This window comes from Tamandua tetradactyla, chromosome 23 (assembly GCF_023851605.1).
Source record: "Tamandua tetradactyla isolate mTamTet1 chromosome 23, mTamTet1.pri, whole genome shotgun sequence".
Taxonomy (NCBI): domain Eukaryota; kingdom Metazoa; phylum Chordata; class Mammalia; order Pilosa; family Myrmecophagidae; genus Tamandua; species Tamandua tetradactyla.
The window spans coordinates 31,507,402-31,532,284 of NC_135349.1; the positions used below are offsets into that span (position 1 = coordinate 31,507,402).

General features: G+C 36.1%; 1 protein-coding gene and 1 pseudogene across 1 annotated transcript; both read left to right on the plus strand.

Annotated features, from left to right (window-relative positions):
- Nucleotides 1–2,137: 2,137 nt before the first annotated feature.
- Nucleotides 2,138–3,070, plus strand: LOC143666602 (olfactory receptor 8I2-like). Its single transcript, XM_077140252.1, has one exon. It carries the CDS (start codon nt 2,138–2,140, stop codon nt 3,068–3,070), a length of 933 nt encoding a protein of 310 aa, XP_076996367.1.
- A 3,792-nt stretch (nt 3,071–6,862) lies between these two features.
- On the plus strand, nt 6,863–7,586 carry LOC143666758 (TATA box-binding protein-like 1 pseudogene; annotated as a pseudogene).
- The last annotated feature ends 17,297 nt before the right edge of the window (nt 7,587–24,883 follow it).

A 24,883-nucleotide genomic window follows, 5' to 3' on the forward strand; every position in this document is an offset into this window, starting at 1 on the left:
TGACTCTAAACTTTCTCTTTCAACCACAATCACAATCTCCCACATAATGCACTGCTGTTATATACACTCAACATAATGTGCTACCATCACCTCTATCCATTTCTAAACATTTAAATTCATCCTAGTTAAAAAATCTTATTTTAACATATTCAATCATACTAGTATTTATGCATCTATTTTGATACACACATGGTTTTAAAGTTGTATCAATTAAGTTTTTAATTGTGTGCAGCCAATCAACACTGAATTACAGAATAGCAGGATTATACATATATGAATATTTCCATAGGATGTGTATCCCAGGCACATTAAGAAAATACCTGGTGGCACTGTTAAAGTACAAATCTCAAGAGATGAATGAAATTAATTGGCCAATTCCTTCATGAGATGAGTTTGGGATTTGAGGATGTTATGCTAGTATAAGATTATTGAACACACTAAACTTCAGAAAACAATTCTCTATTATGGCACTACTTAAAAATACTTTAAGAGCATAATTAATCCTGAATACAAATCTGAGTTTGACCTAATATATTATATATATACATAATATATATATACATATATGTCTCTAATCCTCAGGAAGTCACATTAAGATAAATAATTACTACAGTGAATTCTGTTTTTATTTCTACCTTATCAGTGGCTGGGAATATACACAATACCCATCAAAAATATTGATATTTACTTTATCAGCAAGATAATATTTATATGGGTCTATTATATAATAAATAAAAAATAGTTAAACAATAACAGCAGCAACAGCATCTCTAACAACAATAGCAACAGATCTGGGTCATTACAGTAAAAATTTACATGATCCAGAATTGTAGATGATGCCCAAAGTTAATGGTGAATTTGGTAGAGTTGAACAGTATTTTCTTGTTTTGTTGTTTGATCATGAACCTGAAAATAGGAAGCAGCAGCTGAAACAGAAAAAGATTTTATTTGGAAGACTGTATCCCAAGTAAATCTAATTTTATTATCGTATTCTTTCTATAACTGTGTTTGTATTTGTGTCCTCATATTCAGAACTTAGTCTTTATACGTGCCCACATGTTTCAGTAGGTCTTAAGAAAGTACCTTTTATGACAGGAGAAACAAAATGCTTTCATTTAATAAATGCTTATTAAATGAATGAAAAGAAAAATAGGAATGCTTGTGAACATAGGGGTACTAACTGATTAAGTATATTTAATATAACATCAAGTCCCATTGGATTACTCAAGGAGAGAGTTTTATGGCTGAAATGAACTTGAATCAACTGTACATATTGGTTTCAATTATCAAATGTTTATGTCGATCTTATTAGGAAAATAAATTAATTTCTAGTGAGAGATAATGTTATACTTTTAATTCTATGATTTCAATTTAACAAATCATATTTACCTTAATGTTTTAGTTTTTTTTATCTTTGCCTTGCAAACCACTGTTTGGCAATGAATTGATTATTGCCTGATATCATAAATAAATGTCTTTATTATTTTAAATGCACAGGCACATATAACATAGATTAAGTTACTTATTTGTTTGTAGATTACCAACAAAGAGGAAAAGGGCCTCTGATAGAAAATCGTATTAAGATATTTTCATAAACTTGCAAAACAAGCAGGGTATTTCTACTTTTATTATTTTTTTTCAAAATATAATAAAGCTCTATTAAGTTTAAGGAATTATTAGTTCTGTCTATTTCAGTACTATGCAGCTTCTAAAATGATCCTGAAGATAGCAGTTAGTTGTTAAGAAAATAAGTCTGCCTCACAAAGCTATCATTAAACTCACAATCCACGGAGCTCCCTTCCCAAATGAGCCTTGTATTTTCTAAGAGTTTCAGAAGTGGATTATTTTATACCCAATAATAGATGGGGTAAAGTTCAAATCATTTCAAATACATAATTTTCTTAGAAGTGCTACCAGTTTCACACAATTTTGAATTTGGAAAGTTTAGTAGTGTCTGTCAATTATATAAAATAATGAAAATCATGTATAAATCATCACCTACTTTTAGGCCATCAAATAATTGTTCTCTGTCACTCTCTCATTATTTGAGTTTAACTGGACTTTGTTTAGTAGGTTTTTAGATCTGACCTTTGTTCTCGCCATTCAATAGGTAAGTCAAAGACTCATGGTGGAAAAAATGTCTGAATCCAACTTCAGTGAGGTGATGCTCTTCATCCTCTCTGGATTTGCAGATCACCCTGAATTACAAGTCAGCCTTTTCTTGCTGTTTCTCTTCATTTACATATTCACTGTTTTGGGGAACCTTGGATTAATCATGTTAATCAGAACTGACTCTCAGCTTCATACGCCTATGTACTTTTTTCTTAGCAATTTAGCATTCACTGACATATTTTACTCATCTACTGTGACACCCACGACACTGGTCAGTTTTCAGTCCAACCAGAAAACCATCTCTTTCGTTGGCTGCTTTGTCCAAATGTACTTTTTCGTTGGTTTGGTGTGTAGTGAGTGTTTTCTTCTGGCATCAGTGGCCTATGACCACTACATAGCAATCTGCAACCCCTTACTCTATTCAGCAGTCATGTCCCAGAAAGTGTGCAGTTGGCTGGGAGTAATGCCATATGTGACAGGCTTCACAAATTCACTGATATCCATCTGTGAGATAACCAGTTTAGTGTTCTGCAATTCTAGCATCGATCATTTTTTCTGTGATACCAGAGCTCTTCTGGCCTTGTCCTGTATGGATGCATCCAGCACAGAGATAGTGATCTTTGTCTTAGCTGGATTCACCCTGATGAGTTCTCTTCTCATCATCACAATCACTTACAGTGCCATCATCTTAGCCATCCTGAGGATCCGGTCTGCAATGGGTAGGCAGAAAGCCTTCTCCACCCATGCATCCCATCTTCTGGGTCTAACTATCTTCTATGGGCCCCTGATTTTCACATATTTACAGCCTGATAACACATCCTTCTTAACCCAGGCACAGGTGGCATCTGTGTTCTATACCATTGTCATTCCAATGCTGAATCCTCTCATCTACAGTTTGAGGAACAAAGATGTGAAAAATGCTTTCCTGAGAGTCATACATAGAAAACTATTTCCATGACCAACCTATGAATCTTACCATTAAAATAAACCTGGAAGGTTGTATTCATTCAATTACTCCAACAATTGTGGAAAATATTACAGTAATCTCACATGGCATAATATAGATTAAACGATGATTTAGAACCTTGAAATTTGTGACATGAATTATAAACTTATATGTTTGTATTGAATACTGAATCACTATAATAGGAGGCTATTTGGGCACATCAATTATTCAGAGCATGGATATAAGCAAGTAAGTAAAGGAGCATCTGAGCAGGGCTTGAAATTTATGCCTTACCACTGATATGTGTGCATGCACTCCACTGCAATGGGTGAAAAATATTAAAATGTCTATATAGCTAGAGGTTCTGGCTTCTTAGCTGTTAGAAATTGAAAGTAGAATATTAAGATATTAAGGTATGAATTTTACTAACAAATGTTAAGATTTAAGACACAAATTTTACTAACAAAAGAAATGACAGCTGGTAGCCTGAGAGCAAAGAAGGAAAGTGTACAGAACTAATAAAATTTAGTACAAGCACCAGTGAAATATTGGATCAGTTCAGGGAGGTGGATGCACTAAAGGGAAAATTAAATAATATAGAACTATATGATGTGAAGTCATTTTGCTAAGATAGTAAATTTGATCATTTACTATGTTTAGACATGATTTGATTTTTGTTTACATAGAAAAATGATCTTTTTATGAAGTAGAGTATGTTCTCCATTAAAAACAGCAGAGCTGAATTTCCAAGTAACTATGCTGTGCCTCTCTAAAGTCAAAGATCTAATAAAAAAAAAACTTATGGTTTGTTTGTAGGTAAATGAAGCACTAACTGTAAGTTATTTTCTCCAGTAGTTTAGGAATATATGTATTGTTTTCCAAATTTGACAGGAAGCCTCTGGTAATCATGTATCTATAGTGTTAAAAGAGGAAAACACTGTAACTTGAAGGAACAATTCCAGGATTGAATAATTATTCTTTAATGTAAACCCAGATAAATGAACTCTTCCAGGCATTGTTACAAAGCCCTTCAACATAGCCTTTACTGTGCATGAATCATTTGTAGCAATCAGAGGAATGAATGGGGACATTACATTTAAGGTCTATGTTAAAAGGAATCAGAGTAATTTGATGAGGTTCTTTTAAAATAAAATGTAAGTATATTCTCTCTCTCTCCAATAAGCCTAGGACTATAAACTGCTTAAGAGAAAGGATTGATTATTCTTATTTGCTTTAGAGCATCTTCTAAAGTGTCACATATAAAGTTTGCAAGTAAATATTGTTTGCAATTTGGTGCTGGTTTGAAAGGATGCATGTCCCCTAAAATAGCCATCTTTTAATCAAAAGCCCATTTTATAAAATGACAGAATAATCCCTATTCAATACTGTATGTTTGAATCTGTAATTAGATCATCTCCCTGGAAATGTCTCCCACTCAAGAGTTTCTGGAGTCCTATAAAAGAGGAAACATTTTGTAGAATGAGGGAGATTCAGAGAGAGCAAAGCAGAACAACATAGCCACGAGATGCAGAATCCATCACCCAGTGACCTTTAGAGATGAAGAAGGAAAATCCCTCCCGGGGAGCTTCATGAAACAGGAAGCCAGGAGAGAAAGCTAGCAGATGACCCTGTGTTCGCCATGTGCCCTTCCAGCTGAGAGAGGAACCCTGACTGTGTTCGCCATGTGCCTTCTCACTTGAGAGATTTCTGAACTTCATTGGTCTTCTTGAACCAATGTATCTTTCCCTGGATGCTTTAGATTGGACATTTCTATAGACTTCTTTTAACCTGAACATTTCCTCAGCCTTAGAATTGTAAACTAGCAACTTATTAAATTCCCCTTTTTAAAAGCCATTCCATTTCTGGTGTATTGCATTCTGGCAGCTAGCAAACTAGAACAGTATGTGTGATGTTGTATTTATAGATGCATTTATTTATGCCCACATGCTAATTAATAATAGTTTTCTTTCATTTTCCCTAGCTTGTAGAAACACAGTAATCATACAATACCCTATTGTATTTATATTTATATTTTTCATTGGTATTTGGACAGGCAGGTACAAATTGAGATTCATACATATTAGTTTAGATTAAAGTTTGTTTCTAGAATTCTTTTCCAAATATTCTTTATGTATATGTTAAATATGGCATAGTGTTTACAGATATACTCCTTTTCAAATGATGTCCTTTCCAAAGCATTCAGATAGGAAATAAGAGTAAACAGATTTTTATTTTGTATATGTTACTTTATGTGTTTGGGATCAACTGGTAAGGAAGTTCTCACATTTCATATATCAAAATCAAAACTCCTTTTTAGGAGTCTGGGGAGTGATGAAAAGTAGCTTATATAATGAGACTTCTGGATATGTGTATATGCGTGTATTTATATATGTGAATATATGTGTGTGTTTTCTCTTATTTATATTATAGTAGTCTAACTCTGAAAGCTTCATTTTACAATATAACATTAGATATTTTAAACTGGTGTAATACAGTAGACATCTTATGAAATGCTATGGCATTATTGTAAGGATATATTGAGGCTAATATCTATTTATTCACTCACTACTTTTTAATGAAGGTTATATATTTTTCACTTCCAATAATATTGTCTGATTGATTGGTGACTGTGAAAAGTTTTCAAAATCATTATCGAGAATTATTAAATCAATTATATTTCCTGAATTTCTTTTTTCTACCAGGGATTTTCATTTATTTCTTTTAAATATAATGTTCATTTAAAAATAATTACATAAAATATCATGGCTTCTCAGTTTATTTCTATTTATTCTGGTTATATTTTTTATGTATTTTACTTTTCTGCAATTGCTTTGAAAACATTCTTCTACAGATAATTTCTATAACTTGCACACTTCTTTTTAATATTAATAAAATTATATATTTAGTTTGTTGTGTTACACAGCCTACAGGCTGCCTCTGTGGCACAGTATAATTTTTTTAATATGCTAAGAAAAGACACTCAACTTAAAACATGTTTGATGTATCAGGCTTCAAAATGAAGATAATTATTTTTGTTCAGTTTAAGATACCTTTTACATCAACTTAAAAATAGTATTTTTCTTAGCTAGTCTAAATATAAAAATACTTAATTCCCCCAGAACATAATATTTTATTAAAATAAAATAAATGGAATAAAATATTAGATTCAGACCCACTCTCAAATCCATACACCACAATTAGAGGTCCATTTAAAAATGAACTTAAGATATTAACTGATATTTAAAGAAAGTATTATAGAATCAAGTTAGAATTTTGCATAGGAAAATTTCCTTTGAAGAAATGGAGAAAGGAAGACTGATAGAGCAGCTATCTAAAAATACCTAAAGATAAATAAGAAAGGGAACAAAAGAAAGAAAAAGTATTTTAATGAAGAAAGTACAATGCACTGAAATTTCATTGATTCAATGAAATGTAAATACAAATTGTATCCACTGTGCATAATTTTGTTCCTGAAAAGATAGTATACTCAGAAATATATCTATTTAATGAATAGTGAGTTAAGAAATGAGTAATACCTAATAGCTATAGTTAGAACTTCTAAGTAGCTTCTTACGTACTGATAAATATATGTGTTTTATATACACTAACACATTATATCCTCATAACTACTCCAAGCAAAAGCCCATTACTGCTTACCATCAAAGATCACAGGTAAAAAGCACCGGCATATAACCTTTAAATTATTTGCTCAAAACAACATAACTGCCCAGACCCACAACCACAAAGCGCCAAAGACGGAGATCGAGCCGCTGGGGGCTCCTAGCAACGGGAGAGGGCGGGAATTCCACCGCCACTGGGGAGCGCGCCCGCCTCCCCATCCTCCTTCCGGTCAGCCGCCCCTGGCAGCAGCGCTGCCGCCGGGTCCTCTGCCGCCGCCCCCTCTTCCCACGGATGTGATCTTCGTGGTGGGACGCTAAGTTTTTTAACTACCTCAATGGATGCAGACAGCAACGTTCCATTGGATATTCGGATTACAAATGTAGCCTGTGTTTTTAGAGCAAGATGCCATTTGAATTTAAGGAAGATTGCTTTGGAGGGAGCAAATGCAATTTATTACAGTGAGGTTGCAAATATATTAATGATTCTTAGAAAGCCTAGAATTACCAATACAATTTGGTCCTGAGGAAAAATCATTTGCAACAAGTGAAAAAAAAAGCTAAATTTGGTGCCAGATGTTTAGCACACAGTCTGCAGAAACTAGGTTTTCAGGTAATATTTGCAGATTTTAAAGTTTTTAACGTTTTGGCAGTGTCTCACACGTCATTTGAAATCTGTTTGCCAGAGTTCTCAAAGAACAACAGACCCCATGCCAGTTACGAAGCTGCACTGCAACCTGCAGTGTGCTATAGAATAAAATCTCTCAGAGATACATCACAGATGTTTTCAATAGGAAGTATCACAGCGACAGGGCCCAATATCTGCTGTGGAACAGATTTACCCATTTGTATTTGAAAGCAGGAAAGAAATTTCGCAATTGATCACTTCATTGGTTAGAAGCCTTATCTGAACCCCTTCTAGAACCTGCTGCACATTGGACTCAAAACAAAAGGAAACTGGGCCAACAGTAGTGCAGGAAGTGGACTCTTATTCAATCACAACTGCAATATAGGCTCCAGTCCCTTTGGGGTTTATTTCAAACCTTGCTGTAATATAAAACAGAAGTTTGCAAGACATGACGTTGCTGCTTTTACCAAAGGACATTCTGTTTATTTCCACAATGATTCTCACGTCCTCTAAGTAGAGCTATCACAGCGTGCACAACCTTAAATTGCTTTGTTGTTGTCATTGATTTTTTTTTTGGTTTGAGCTAATACTGTATTTTATCTGTGAATAGTCTTTCATATTTTTGTATGCTAAATATGGGCACCAAAGCACCTGTAAAAGTTGCCTTTTTCAATTGAATATGCATAAAGTTAAGAAAAGATCTATTTTCATATAAATTGAATAACTTTTCATCCTCATTTTCTACTTTAACAAAAATTTTATTCATAATTCTTTTTTTTAAACTGTGCAAGGTTAGACTTTTGCTAAAGTGTGCTGGCTTCCTTTTGAAGTGTCTTTTGTATATATATGTATATAGTATCTCTTTAATGCTCTGTTACCACTTATCAACTAGAACTTTCTTCTTGCAAATTAGAAGTGAAAACATATTTATAAACTCTAGGGAACCAGAGTAGAAATTTAGAGATAAAGTCTAATGCTTTATGTTGATAAGTTAAGATGATAGAAAATGTTAAAAATTTTTTAAATTGTAATTATAATAAGAGAAACCTCTTTACCCACAAGATGAATATGAGAAACAGTGATGGGTTGTACCTCATGTACATTTGTAATTCTGGAAAGACTCTACTGTAGTTGTAGGAAACTGAATGAGGTTCTAGGCTAAATAATCTCAGGTTGGTACTGAAAGCTATATTAAAATCTTGCCAAAATTCCATATTGTGCTGTTTTAACAAGAAGTGCCCACAAGCTGCCTCTGTGCCACAGTATAATTATAATATAGTTCAACATGAACTTGAAAGCCATTGTGCAAACTATGTCTTTCCTCTTGCTGTGTCTTATTTAGTGGGATTTAAGAGTGACTATTAAATATACTACAAAAAGTGGGATTACTTACTCTTAAACTTACAATAAATATGCATTTGTGAAACAGTGTCTCTCTGGCTCACACAGGAGCCCCAGAATGGACTGCCACACAGTTGCCCCTCTTGCATTTAGGAGTTGAGGATACAGTGTTTTTACTTAGAAATAAAGCTGAATAAAAACCTACTTTAGTAGCAAATTTCCCTACTTTCAGAGAGGTAAATTAGTGTCTCAGTAGAAACTAAACAGAAGCAATATTCCAACACAGTCGTCTTATTACCAAAATGTTTTGAAACCTTTGTGGAAAATGGAACATCTTAACCTCCACATTTAATACAGTTTCCTTACCAGATTATAAAATTTTTGAAAAATTAGCTTAAACATGAACAACACATATTCTTTCTTTTATTTTTTAATCTTGTTTTCCATGTTTTCCCTAGACCCTGACTGTTCTTCAAAAAAGTGTGTGGGAATGTGTGTTTGTATTTTCATTCTTGTAGATGACTTAATTGTGATTTTCATACTTTTATTGTTCTTTTTTTACATGCATATATATTTGCATCATTTAAAAATACAGTTAGTGAGTAATAAGAAGACTGTGTTGGAATATTGCCTCTGTTTAGTTTCTACTGAGACACTAATTTACCTCTCTGAAACTAGGTAAAATACAGAGAATAAAATTATATGAAAAAGTTACAGGTTCTTGGCTGACTTTTTTTTTTTATAGTTTTTTTTTTATTAATTAAAAAAAGAATTAACAAAACAATTAGAAATCATTCCAATCTACATGTACAATCAGTAATTCTTAATAACATCACATAGTTGCATATTCATCATTTCTTAGTACATTTGCATCGATTTAGAAAAAGAAATAAAAAGACAACAGAATAAGAATTAAAACAATAATAGAAAGAAAAAAAAACAAAAAAAAACAAAAACAAAAAACCTATACCTCACATGCAGCTTCATTCAGTGTTTTAACATAATTGCATTACAATTGGGTAGTATTGTGCTGTCCATTTCTGAGTTTTTATATCCAGTCCCGTTGTACAGTCTGTATCCCTTCATCTCCAATTATCCCTTCTCTCTTTTTTTTTTTTTTTAATTAACGGAAAAAAAGAAATTAACCCAACATTTAGAGATCATACCATTCTACACATGCAATCATTAATTCTTAACATCATCACATAGATGCATGATCATCATTTCTTACTACATTTGCATTGGTTTAGAAGAACTAGCAACATAACCGAAAAAGATATAGAATGTTAATATAGAGAAAAAAATAAAAGTAATAATAGTAAAATCAAAACAAAACAAAACAAAACAAAACAAAAACCTATAGCTCAGATGCAGCTTCATTCAGTGTTTTAACATGATTACTTTACAATTAGGTATTATTGTGCTGTCCATTTTTGAGTTTTTGTATCTAGTCCTGTTGCACAGTCTGTATCCCTTCAGCTTCAATTACCCATTGTCTTACCCTGTTTCTAACTCCTGCTGAACTCTGTTACCAATGACATATTTCATGTTTATTCTCGAATGTCCGTTCACATCAGTGGGACCATACAGTATTTGTCCTTTAGTTTTTGGCTGGATTCACTCAGCATAATATTCTCTAGGTCCATCCATGTTATTACATGGTTCATAAGTTTATCTTGTCTTAAAGCTGCATAATATTCCATCGTATGTATATACCACAGTTTGTTTAGCCACTCTTCTGTTGATGGAGATTTTGGCTGTTTCCATCTCTTTGCAATTGTAAATAATGCTGCTATAAACATTGGTGTGCAAATGTCCGTTTGTGTCTTTGCCCTTAAGTCCTTTGAGTAGATACCTAGCAATGGTATTGCTGGGTCGTATGGCAATTCTATATTCAGCTTTTTGAGGAACCGACAAACTGCCTTCCACAGTGGTTGCACCCTTTGACATTCCCACCAACAGTGGATAAGTGTGCCTCTTTCTCCGCATCCTCTCCAGCACTTGTCATTTTCTGTTTTGTTGATAATGGCCATTCTGGCGGGTGTGAGATGATATCTCATTGTGGTTTTGATTTGCATTTCTCTAATGGCCAGGGACACTGAGCATCTCTTCATGTGCCTCTTGGCCATCCGTATTTCCTCTTCTGAGAGGTGTCTGTTCAAGTCTTTTTCCCATTTTGTAATTGGGTTGGCTGTCTTTTTGTTGTTGAGATGAACAATCTCTTTATAAATTCTGGATACTAGACCTTTATCTGATATATCATTTCCAAATATTGTCTCCCATTGTGAAGGCTGTCTTTCTACTTTCTTGATGAAGTTCTTTGATGCACAAAAGTGTTTAATTTTGAGGAGTTCCCATTTATTTATTTCCTTCTTCAGTGCTCTTGCTTTAGGTTTAAGGTCCATAAAATCGCCTCCAGTTGTAAGATCCATAAGATATCTCCCAACATTTTCCTCTAACTGTTTTATGGTCTTAGACCTAATGTTTAGATCTTTGATCCATTTTGAGTTAACTTTTGTGTAAGGTGTGAGATACGAGTCTTCTTTCATTCTTTTGCATACGGATATCCAGTTCTCTAGGCACCATTTGTTGAAGAGACTGTTCTGTCCCAGGTGAGTTGGCTTGACTGCCTTATCAAAGATCAAATGTCCATAGATGAGAGGGTCTATATCTGAGCACTCTATTCGATTCCATTGGTCGATATATCTATCTTTATGCCAATACCATGCTGTTTTGACCACTGTGGCTTCATAATATGCCTTAAAGTCAGGCAGCGCGAGACCTCCAGCTTCGTTTTTTTTCCTCAAGATGTTTTTAGCAATTCGGGGCACCCTACCCTTCCAGATAAATTTGCTTATTGGTTTTTCTATTTCTGAAAAATACGTTGTTGGGATTTTGATTGGTATTGCATTGAATCTGTAAATCAATTTAGGTAGGATTGACATCTTAACTATATTTAGTCTTCCAATCCATGAACACGGTATGCCCTTCCATCTATTTAGGTCTTCTGTGATTTCTTTTAGCAGTTTTTTGTAGTTTTCTTTATATAGGTTTTTTGTCTCTTTAGTTAAATTTATTCCTAGGTATTTTATTCTTTTAGTTGCAATTGTAAATGGGATTCGTTTCTTGATTTCCCCCTCAGCTTGTTCATTACTAGTGTATAGAAATGCTACAGATTTTTGAATGTTGATCTTGTAACCTGCTACTTTGCTGTACTCATTTATTAGCTCTAGTAGTTTTGTTGTGGATTTTTCCGGGTTTTCGACGTATAGTATCATATCGTCTGCAAACAGTGATAGTTTTACTTCTTCCTTTCCAATTTTGATGCCTTGTATTTCTTTTTCTTGTCTAATTGCTCTGGCTAGAACCTCCAACACAATGTTGAATAATAGTGGTGATAGTGGACATCCTTGTCTTGTTCCTGATCTTAGGGGGAAAGTTTTCAATTTTTCCCCATTGAGGATGATATTAGCTGTGGGTTTTTCATATATTCCCTCTATCATTTTAAGGAAGTTCCCTTGTATTCCTACCTTTTGAAGTGTTTTCAACAGGAAAGGATGTTGAATCTTGTCGAATGCCTTCTCTGCATCAATTGAGGTGATCATGTGATTTTTCTGCTTTGATTTGTTGATATGGTGTATTACATTAATTGATTTTCTTATGTTGAACCATCCTTGCATACCTGGGATGAATCCTACTTGGTCATGATGTATAATTCTTTTAATGTGTTGTTGGATATGATTTGCTAGAATTTTATTGAGGATTTTTGCATCTGTATTCATTAGAGAGATTGGTCTGTAGTTTTCTTTTTTTGTAATATTTTTGCCTGGTTTTGGTATGAGGGTGATGTTGGCTTCATAGAATGAATTAGGTAGTTTTCCCTCCACTTCGATTTTTTTGAAGAGTTTGAAGAGAATTGGTACTAATTCTTTCTGGAATGTTTGATAGAATTCAGATGTGAAACTGTCTGGTCCTGGACTTTTCTTTTTAGGAAGCTTTTGAATGACTAATTCAATTTCTTTACTTGTGATTGGTTTGTTGAGGTCATCTATGTCTTCTTGAGTCAAAGTTGGTTGTTCATGTCTTTCCAGGAACCCGTCCATTTCCTCTAAATTGTTGTATTTATTAGCATAAAGTTGTTCATAGTATCCTGTTATTACCTCCTTTATTTCTGTGAGGTCAGTAGTTATGTCTCCTCTTCCATTTCTGATCTTATTTATTTGCATCCTCTCTCTTCTTCTTTTTGTCAATCTTGCTAAGGGCCCATCAATCTTATTGATTTTCTCATAGAACCAACTTCTGGCCTTATTGATTTTCTCTATTGTTTTCATGTTTTCAATTTCATTTATTTGTGCTCTAATCTTTGTTATTTCTTTCCTTTTGCTTGCTTTGGGGTTAGCTTGCTGTTCTTTCTCCAGTTCTTCCAAATGGATAGTTAATTCCTGAATTTTTGCCTTTTCTTCTTTTCTGATATAGGCATTTAGAGCAATAAATTTCCCTCTTAGCACTGCCTTTGCTGCGTCCCATAAGTTTTGATATGTTGTGTTTTCATTTTCATTTGCCTCGAGGTATTTGCTAATTTCTCTTGCAATTTCTTCTTTGACCCAGTCGTTGTTTAGGAGTGTGTTGTTGAGCCTCCACGTATTTGTGAATTTTCTGGCACTCTGCCTATTATTGATTTCCAACATCATTCCTTTATGGTCCGAGAAAGTGTTGTGTAAGATTTCAATCTTTTTAAATTTGTTGAGACTTGCTTTGTGACCCAGCATATGGTCTATCTTTGAGAATGATCCATGAGCACTTGAGAAAAAGGTGTATCCTGCTGTTGTGGGATGTAATGTTCTATAAATGTCTATTAAGTCTAGTTCATTTATAGTAATATTCAGATTCTCTATTTCTTTGTTGATCCTCTGTCTAGATGTTCTGTCCCTTGATGAGAGTGGTGAGTTGAAGTCTCCAACTATTATGGTATATGAGTCTATTTCCCTTTTCAGTGTTTGCAGTATATTCCTCACGTATTTTGGGGCATTCTGATTCGGTGCGTAAATATTTATGATTGTTATGTCTTCTTGTTTAATTGTTCCTTTTATTAGTAGATAGTGTCCTTCTTTGTCTCTTTTAACTGTTTTACATTTGAAGTCTAATTTGTTGGATATTAGTATAGCCACTCCTGCTCTTTTCTGGTTGTTATTTGCATGAAATATCTTTTCCCAACCTTTCACTTTCAACCTATGTTTATCTTTGGGTCTAAGATGTGTTTCCTGTAGACAGCATATAGAAGGATCCTGTTTTTTAATCCATTCTGCCAATCTATGTCTTTTGATTGGGGAATTCAGTCCATTGACATTTAGTGTTATTACTGTTTGGATAATATTTTCCTCTAACATTTTGCCTTTTGTATTATATATATCATATCTGATTTTCCTTCTTTCTACACTCTTTTCCATATCTCTCTCTTCTGTCTTTTTGTATCTGACTCTAGTGCTCCCTTTAGTATTTCTTGCAGAGCTGGTCTCTTGGTCACAAATTCTCTCAGTGACTTTTTGTCAATAAATGTTTTAATTTCTCCCTCATTTTTGAAGGATAATTTTGCTGGATATAGGAGTCTTGGTTGGCAGTTTTTCTCTTTTAGTAATTTAAATATATCATCCCACTGTCTTCTAGCTTCCATGGTTTCTGCTGAGAAATCTACACAAAGTCTTATTGGGTTTCCCTTGTATGTAATGGATTGTTTTTCTCTTGCTGCTTTCAAGATCTTCTCTTTCTCTTTGACCTCTGACATTCTAACTAGTAAGTGTCTTGGAGAACGCCTATTGGGTCTAATCTCTTTGGGGTGCGCTGCACTTCTTGGATCTGTAATTTTAGGTCTTTCATAAGAGTTGGGAAATTTTCAGTGATAATTTCTTCCATTAGTTTTTCTCCTCCTTTTCCCTTCTCTTCTCCTTCTGGGACACCCACAACACGTATATTTGTGCGGTTCATATTGTCCTTGAGTTCCCTGATACCCTGTTCAAATTTTTCCATTCTTTTCCCGATAGTTTCTGTTTCTTTTTGGAATTCAGATGTTCCATCCTCCAAATCACTAATTCTATCTTCTGTCTCTTTAAATCTATCATTGTAGCTATCCATTATTTTTTCTATGTTTGCTACTTTATCCTTCACTTCCTTCCGCAGAAGGAAGTTCTGCGATTTGTTTTTTCAGTTTTTCTATTTCTTCTTTATGTTCAGCCCATGTCCTCTTCATGTCCTCCCTCAATTTATCGATTTCATTTTTGAAGAGGTTTTCCATTTCTGTTCGTATATTCAGCATTAGTTGTCTCAGCTCTTGTGTCTCATTTGAGCTATTGGTTTGTTCCTTTGACTGAGCCATATTCTCAATCTTTTGAGCGTGGACAGTTATCTTCTGCTGCTGGCATCTGGGCATTTATTCAGATTTCTCTTGGTGTTGGACCCAGCAAGGTTGTAATATTTTTCTGTGAAATCTCTGGGTTCTGTTTTTCTTATCCTGCCCAGTAGGTGGCGCTCGTGGCACACGTTTGTCTGCGGGTCCCACCAGTAAAAGGTGCTGTGGGACCTTGAACTTTGGAAAACTCTCGCCGTCCTGGGGGTTCGCTAGCCGAAGCGGCTTGAGCCGGCCCGGGGTCCGAACGCAGGGAGGGTGTCCGAACGCAGGGAGGGTTGCTGGTCGCCGCAGCCAGGGAAAGAGCCCGTCCAAATTTCCTAGTCGGCCCTGGGCAACAAGCGTGGCGGGAGGGCGCCAGCGGCAGCGGCCCGCCCGAGAGAGTGCACTTTCCCCGGGAGTCACGGGGTCACCGTTCTCCGCAGCCTGGGGGTTTCCGATCCAATTCTCTCAGTTGGTCCGGGGGCTGCGCGTGGTGTGGGCGCCAGTCGCCTTGGTTTCAGGGGACCACCTCTCCAATTCTCCCAGCCGGCCCGGGAAGGGGGAAGGGAGTAACTCCGGCCGCTTGCCACCCCGCCCGGTAAGGCCCGCGCGCCTCGGCGATCTCACCCGAGCTGCTTCTCTCAGCCAGCCAGCCGTTCCAGGATGGGGTACGCTGTCTTTTTTATATCTGTTGTGGCTTTCGGTGCTTTCTGTATCGTTTCTACTCCCCTAGTAGGTGTCCTGGAGAAGAAACTAAGATCCGCGCGTCTTACTAAGCAGCCATCTTCCAGGAAGTCTCTTGGCTGACTTTTAAAAATTTGAGATCATCCACTTAATTTTAGTTAATGGTAATGTGTCCTCCTGTTTTACAGTGTTCATAATAAATTATAGAAAAGGGAAAATGAAACCTGATTATATAACCAAGATGCAGATCCAAATGTCTTAATATTTTTAGTGTTCAAATAACTTGAAAAATGGGTAATCAGTGTCTCATCAAAATGCTTTGCTTGCAAAGAGGAGGAAGGACAGTCTGACATGTCCAGCTTCAGGACCATTGAATAAGTGTCACCTGGCAAAGAGAACATGGGTAACTAACTAGGCTGACCAGAGGGGAAGAAATGAGGAAAGTGCAGTCTTCTGCTTGCTCTCCACAAGTGCTGTAGTTCTTTTATAAATAAAAAATGTGAATACACACATACACACACACACACACACACACAAACACACAGCCCATATAAGTGATACCAGTACACACACACACACACACACACAAACACACAGCCCATATAAGTGATACCAGCACTCAAAAGTAAGCTTCCTCACTACAGAGTAACTTATTTTAAACACATTAATACAGAGAATGAGAGAACAAGATGATCTTTTCATTTTATCCATGGATTATCAGGCCTCTTATCCACACATTATAAGGTAATGCAGGTCTTCATTAAGACAAGGACAGAAATAAGAGAGAAAGGAATGCATATAAGCAGAATGAGATAATATGTTTCACTGGATTTGCCATATCATTCAGTTGGTGACATAGTAGACTTTGCAAGTTTCATCCTGGGTGATAAATAAGATGAAGATGTTAAAATTAGAAGTAGAATCAGAAAAAAGATGGAGCAGGAGGAGGATTATGAGGAGGAGAGGCAGAGGGAAGAGGGTAAATGAAAGTAGAAGTAGATACAGGCAGAGAAGAGAAGAAGGTGAAGAAGATGAAGGGTAAAATGAGGAGATGGAAAAGGAAGAAGAAGGACAAGATGAAGGAGAACAACTGGAAAGCAAGATAGATGGGATCAGTTATACTTATTATTCCAAGGCCCCATTCCATTTTCAAGGTACAGAACTAGAACCCCAGACAAATATTATCCAGGCAAGTGTGGACTTATCCAGAAAAGAGATATTGAAAGCAACTACAATGGGTAAGATTGAAAAGGAAATATAGAATTTCCACTTCTAATTAAGATGTAAAAATCTGCAAAAATATTGCCTCGATTCTAACAGTTTTGAGAAACCCAAATAATCTAAAAAGCATCATACCTTTACAAAAGCCCACCAGAAAGTTGAGTTTTCAAATATCCAAGTAACTTGAATTTCAAAAAGGGACAAGGCCCTCGAAGAGATTTGACAAATGAAACATTTCAACATTGCCAGAGGGTAGAAGAAAGAGGAGGACATGGTACAAGCAGCTGTGATAAAATCAGCTAAATTATAAAGAATTGTTAAAGCCAATTGGGGGCTAGAAGAGAAACTTAGATTCGAGGAGCTTGCCTCCACATTCAATATCTACTTTGCATGTAACTACAATTGTTCATGAGAAAGCTGGAAGATGATCAGAGAAGTTCAACATGCCAACCTCAAAATACCGAGCATCCTTCTCTATTACCAATTGAGGGAGTGCTATTACTTTGCCAACTATACCTTTATTTTTACTACGATTTGCCCTAATGATGAATAAGGCTTAATACAATAAATAATAAAAGAACTGCTCCTGATTTCTGAGATCATTCAATATATAACATTTTGATTACTTATAAACTCTATTTATCCAAAATAGACCTAAATTCTACATAGTGTCTTTCTAACACCCTCTTACACAGAAACTGCATATTTCCCCATAGTGATGTTCTTATTCATGACATTGAATAATAAAGCCAAGCTGTTGAATCACAGGTGTTCCTAGTGGCTTTGACCTAAAGGGCATTGATGGTTATTTGCTTAAAAGATCTAGTGAAGAAGATAGGCTGTTGCCATCTTAGGCTTCAGCCCACTGGTGCATAACCTTTATTGTGAATAAGAGCTTTATTGTGAATAAAACTCCTTTGATCAAGTTTTAGTCTCTTGTCCTCTATCCCAGCCAAAAAAATCTATCATTTTGGTACTGAAACCTGGGACAGGAACAGAGATGAGACCTCCATAGTTGGGGAAAGAACCCACTTGCCTTACTTCAGCACCAACCCCAGTGAAATCATCTCAGGGTCATGGAAACACCCTCCTCTTTTCCATCCAGCACTCTCTTTCTCTTTTGTCCAGGAAAACATGGCTGGAAATATTAGGACTAGGGGAAACTGCCTCTGCCGAGTCTAGGGCCCTAGGAGCAAGTGATAAGGTGGGACACCTCCATCCACTCCTAAACATACTCACTGGGGCTTAAAACTCTCAAGGGGATATGCCCTCTTGATTGTTTCTATGTCATCTAAGAGTGAAAGTTTTCTCCTTCCCCTATCTACTATCAATGGAAATGGTATGTTCTTGGACTTGCTGCTGATTTAGGACATTCATTTTCTATTGTAATACCACCTGGCCACAGTATAAACTAGATAACATGTCAATTTGGCCAGAAAACAGAACACTTGCCCCACAAATTCTTCTAAACCTTGACAATGATTGTCAGCATCTCAGTAAGGGGAGCAAAGTACCATATATCCAGACCTTCTTTGGCTTTTGTAGGCACCCCTCCTTCTCTCTGCCAAACTTGGTGTGCTTATCAAATCCGTCTTCTACATTTCCAACTGGCCGACAGTCAACCTTATGAGAACTTGTCTCACTGCAGGACTGTAGACGACCACACACAAAGCAGTTAATTATGAAAATTAAAAGAAATTTCTTTAAAAGGTGATGAAAATCAGGCAGCCTTTCTAGTTAGACTCAGAGAAGCCCCCAAATGCTATACTAATCTCAGCCCATACTCTCCTGAAGGTATTTTACTCCTCCATATGCATTTTATTTCCCAATCAGGCTTTGACAATCAATTAGAAACTCCAAAAATCAGAAGCAGAACCCCAAACTGCCCAAAGTAATTTAATTATTCTAGCTTTTAAAGTCTTTAAAAATAGAAACTTAGAAAAAGTCCAGCAGGTAAAACAAGGAGGAAGCCAAAGCTAAATCCTACACCCATGCTTACCAACTCTTTGCTTCTACATTGAGAGAAACCTGAGGCTTTCCTAAATGGAGAGAGAAAAAAATAAACTGGGAACTTGTTTTAAATGTGACAGCCGGGACACTGGGCCAGACAGTTCCCAAATCCCAGACCTTCCCTCTCCTTAATGCTGTTCTCACTCTGGAATCAGGAAAGTCATTGGAAGTCCAACTGCCCCTGGGTCCTTCAAGGCATGAGGATATCAGTTACCCACTCAACCAAGACCCCTGGCTTTAATCTCCCAGAACTTCTGGGACTAGTGGCAGACTAGACTAGATGGAAGATGCCCAGGAACAAGTCCCGGCAATGATCACTCACATGGAACCTTAGGGAGCTCTCTTAGTAACAGCTAAGCTAATTTCATTTCTTATAGATACAGTAGCCACTTTGCTCTTCCAAAATATGAAGGACTGACTACTAAATCTTCAGTCTCACTAATTGGGGTTGATGGCATAGTTTCACAGCTGTAATAGCTACACCGTTCCTACCCTGTCCACTTGAGAACCATGCATTTACTCATTTATCCTTATCCTCCCATGCTGCTCCATACTAATTTTAGGTAGGGGACATCCTAGTTGGGGTTAAAAGCCCAAATATTCATTCCTTCTCCACAACCCACATCAGGCATCTTCCTTCTGTCTTTAGTCAATACAGCCTCTTCAACAGACCCTATCAAACCCCTTCTCTCCCATTATCTCCCTCTCTTGTCAACCCTGAAGTATGGAACATAGAAACTCCCACTATCATGGTCCACCATGAACCAATTACTATCTGCCCTAGGGACCCCACCTCCTTTCCTACTCTTTCCCAGTACCCAATACCCCCTAAAACACTCTGAAGAATCAAACCCATTGTTAAATGCCTCGTAGGAGTAGGACTCTTAAAACCAACTAATTCTCCTTACAACACCCCCCTTCTCCCTGTTAAAAAGTCAAATGTTTCCTAAAGGTTAATGCAAAAAATCTACCTAATTAATTTTATGAATCTAATATCATTTTAATACCAAAACCAGGTAAAGATGCTATAAGAAAGGAACACTACAGGTTAATCACCCAAATGAACATAGATGCAAAAATTCTCAGCAAAATACTAGCAAATCGAGTCCAATAACATTTTAAAAGTATACACCTGACCAAGTGGGGTTAATACCAGGAATGCAAGAATGGTTCAACACAAGAAAATCAATTAACATAATACAGCATATTAGCAAATCAAAAGGGAAAAATCACATAATCACTTCGATTGCTGTTGAAAAACATTTCACAAAATTCAACATCCTTCTCTGATAAAAACACTTCAAACAACAGGAATCAAAGGTAACTTCATCATTAGGATGAAGGGCATATATGAAAAGCACATAGCCAGCATCATACTCAATGGAGAGAGACTGAAAGCTTTCCCCCTAAGATCAAGAATGAGACAAAGATGCCCTGTGTCACCACTATTATTCAACATTGTACTAGAAGATCTAGCTAGAGCAATCAGGCAGGAAAAAGAAATAAAAGGCATTCAAATTTTAAAGGAAGAAGTAAAACTTTCATTATTTTCAGATGATGTGATACTATACTTTGAAAATCCTAAGAAATTGAGAAAAAAGTTACTTGAGCTAATAAACAAATTCAGTAAGGTCATGGGATATAAAATTAATGTGCAAAATTCAGTAACATTTCTGCACACAAGTGATGAACTTAGGAGTCAGTTAAGGAAAAAGTCCATTGTTAAGGAAAAAGTCCATTCAAAATACCAAGTGAAATAATCAAGTACTTAGGAACAAATTTAACTAGGGCCACAAAGGACTTGTACACAGAAATTGAAGAGGATCTAAACAGGTGGAAAGACATTTATGCTCAGGGATAGGAATGTTAAATAGAGTTAAGATATCAATTCTACCCAGATTGATCTACAGATTTAACACGGTACCAATCAAAATTTCAACAATATACTTTGAAGACTTGGAGCAGCTGGTTACCAAATTCATCTAGAAGGAAAAGAAAGCCTGAATAGCTAGAAGTATTCTAAAAAAGAAGAATGAAGCAGGAGGGTTAACACTTCTTGACTTTAAAACTTACTATAAAGCTACAGTGGTCAAATCAGCATGGTACTGGCACAAAGATAGAAGTATTGATCAATGGAATCAAATCGAGAGTGCAGAAATAGACCAGCAAATCTATTGTCAACTTCTTTTTGACAGTGTCCCCAAATCCACTGAACTGGAACAAAATAGTCTTTTCAATAAATGAGCATGGGAGAACTAGATATCATTAGCCAAATGCATGAAGCAGTACCCTTACCTTACACCCTATACAAAAACCAATTCAAAGTAGATCAAACTCCTAAATATAAGAACTAGTACCATAAAGCTTCTAGAAGAAAATGTAGGGAAACATCTTCAAGACCTAGTAATAGGTGGTAGCTTCCAAAACTTTACACCCAAAGCACAAGCAACAAAAAAGAAAATAGATAAATGGGGACTCCTCAAAATTAAATGCTTCTGCATCTCAAAAGACTTTGTCAAAAAGGTGAAGAGGCAGCCAACTCAATGGGAGAAAATATTTGGAAATCACACATCAGACAAAGGTTTGGTATTCTGTATGCAAATCATAAAACTCAGGCACAAAAGAACAAACAACCCAATTATAAAATGGGCTAAAGACATGAATAGGCATTTTTTAGAAGAGCAAATACAGATGGTTCAAAAGCACATGAAGAGGGTGTGCAAGGCCAGTACAGAGGTAGAATTCTCACCTGCCATGTGGAAGACCTGGATTTGATTTCCAGTCCATGCACTTCCCAAAACAAACAAGCAAAACAAACAACAGCAACAAAAATTTAACAAATGCTGCTTCAATAATGGGACACTCACATGGAAAAATAATGAAATATGACCCCACCATAGAGCATACAAAACACACACACACACACACACACACACACACACACACACACAAAGAGATATGCATTTTCATTATCTATAAAGAAAATGTAGATCAAGACTATGATGAGATACCACCTCACACTTATAAGAATGGCTGGTTTCACACCTATAGGAAACTAAAAATGTTGGAGAGGATGTGGAGAAATTGGGACACTTATGTACTACTGGTGGGAATGTATAATGGTACAAATGCTATGGAAGACAGTGTAGTGTTTCCTTAGGAAACTAAGTATTAAGTTGCCCTATGACCCAGTAATGTACTACTTGTAATATACCCAGAAGAGCTGAAAACAGTCACACAAAGAGAAATTTGCACACTGATGTTCATAGTAGCATTATTCACAATCATCAAAACATGGAAACAATCTAAATGCTCATCAACAGCTAAGTGGATTAACAAACTGTGGTATATACATACGATGGGATATTATGCAGCAGTAAGAGAAAATGATGTCTTGAAGCATATTATAACATGGATGAGCCTTGAGGACATAATTTTGAGTGAAATAAGCCAGACATAAAAGTATAGATATTATGAGTCCACTTTTATGACCATGGTAAAGGTAAAATCAGAGGCTTATAATACAGAATACAGGGTTCTTAGAGATACACAGAAGCTAGACAGGTGAACAGTTAGCTAGTGAGGTTAAACTCAAATGTAGGGGATAGACTGAAGGCAGTTCTCTAGTGGCTGTATAAGTAATATTACCATATTGAAGAGGAACATGTTTGAAAGGGTTTGTATAGACCTCTGTGTCCCAATGATTAACACTACAAATAAAAAGTTCTTGCAAAAACCACTTCAAAAGTATGATTCATATACAAAGTGTGTTTTAAGTCCAAGGTACAAGGGGAAAACTGCTATTGCATGCCACGGGCTGTGTTTAACAGGAAAACATCAGCAATACCAGCAAAACCAGGGATAAATAATAGGGGGAGGAACAAGAGTTAAGCAGAGGTATAGATTTCCTACGTGGTAGGGTGTGTTTACTGACTATCTTTCTCTTGGAAACAATAAAATTATCTAAAATTGAAAGTGTTGATGGATTGTGGACTTTGGGCACTATACATAATGCTCAATGAATGCAGGTGGCTGAAGGATACACTGACTGAGAAGTACATTGGTGGGCATTTGTATATTCTTATGATCGATTATTGGGTAGCTACAAAACAGGAACAAAGTTCTGAGGCATGCAATGATGTGAATGAACCTATGACATTTGGTGAGGCAAAATAAGACAGAAACAAAAGTAAAATTGTTGTTTGGTCTCCTTTAGAAAATGCTTATAAGAAAACAGTGGCATAGATTGTAAGCTCTTACAGCAGACACATTTGGTCCATAGTGGTAATTATTATTTCTTGATTTTGATAGCCTGTTTTATACATGTATAACCTGGTGAGTAGAAATAAGAATGAAGCCCACCAAGTCAGGATTAAGGTAATTCAGGACACAGGGGTAAGGAAGTCTATATTTTAGAACAGCACCTACTCTTTGGGACCAAAGGAAAACGGTTTATTTTGTCTGGAATCTAAATATTCTGCAGCACATAATCTAATTCAACCTTTCCGGACAGCTCATTTGAACAATCAAAACACAGGGAGGCCAGTATAAAAATGAAGGTCTTTAATCCTGCATAACTTAATGTAAGGCCTGGATACATCCCAGAATACATTACGCAGATAATCAAGAAGTATTGGCAATGTCCCTTGAGTGATGGGAGCAAAAATATGGAACTATTAAACTTTACCATCAGGGAATTCCCTGATACTGTGTCAAATATTAGGGACTCACAAATCAATAGGCCAAGCTCTTGATCTTGAAGCTTACTCTCGTGAAGCTTATGCATGCAGTGCAGAAGCTTAGCCTACCTTTAGGTATGCCTAAGAGTTACTTCTGAAGGACCTCTTTTGTTACTCAGATGTGGCCTCATTCTCTCTAAGCTCAACTCTGCAAGTGAAATCATTGCCCTCCCCACTACTTGGGACATGGCATCCAGGGATGAAGTTCTCCTTGGACATGTAGGAGATAACTCCCAGTGATCTATCAGGTCTGGCACCATGGAGTCAACAATTCCATCCTGACCAAAAGGGGGAAAAGAAGTATAACTAATGAAGTATCAGAGGCTGAGAGAGGTTAAATAGTGTCGAGGCTACTCTGGAGGTCACTCTTAGGCATGCTTCGGTTAGACATTGCTACCTATCAGAAATTGCCAAACTGCAACCAAAACCATTCCAGCCAATCCTAAAGAACACCTAGGACAATATATAAGAATCTGCAAAAGTTCCATGTACTAGGGTAACTTTCCAGATATTACAACCTCCAGATGGGGCCTGGATCAGATAAGTCTTGAAACCTAGAGGAGTCAGCCTCTCCAGAGCATCGGATAGTTTCATCTCCCTGCCCTATATTATCTACAGCCCCTTTGTACATGGAAAAGTTAGAATGGCCATAGTTCAAATACCACTAAAGTGTGGTATAGAAAGATAAGTGGCGATGGTGGAGTTATGCAGAGAAAGTAGGGTTTTACAAATGAATATGATTGCTGAATCATTAAATTGATATTTACTTTAGTCTCCAGTATCTTAGAGCAGGTAGAACTAAAAACTTAAAATTGTAGAATTATAACCCATACTAAATTCTGTAATCTGTTCTACAGCTAATCATTGCGCTGTGCTTTGAAATTTATTGCTTTTTTGTATATATGTTATTTTCTTAGAAAAAAATGAAAAAAAAAGTCAATTGCAATGATAAAAAAATATTTCTTCCTTCTAGCCTCCTACATTTTGGAACATCCAGAAGTAAAAATCTGAGATAATGGTACACTAGCCCATAACAAACTCTAGGATCTGTTCTGTAACTATTTATTATTGAAGAGTGCTTTGAAAACTATTGCTTTTTTTCTTTCTTTGCTTTGTATATGTTATATTATACAATAAAAAGTTAAAATATATACATACCCTCAAGCAGGATGATCTTAGAGAGAGTCAAACATCACCCTAAAA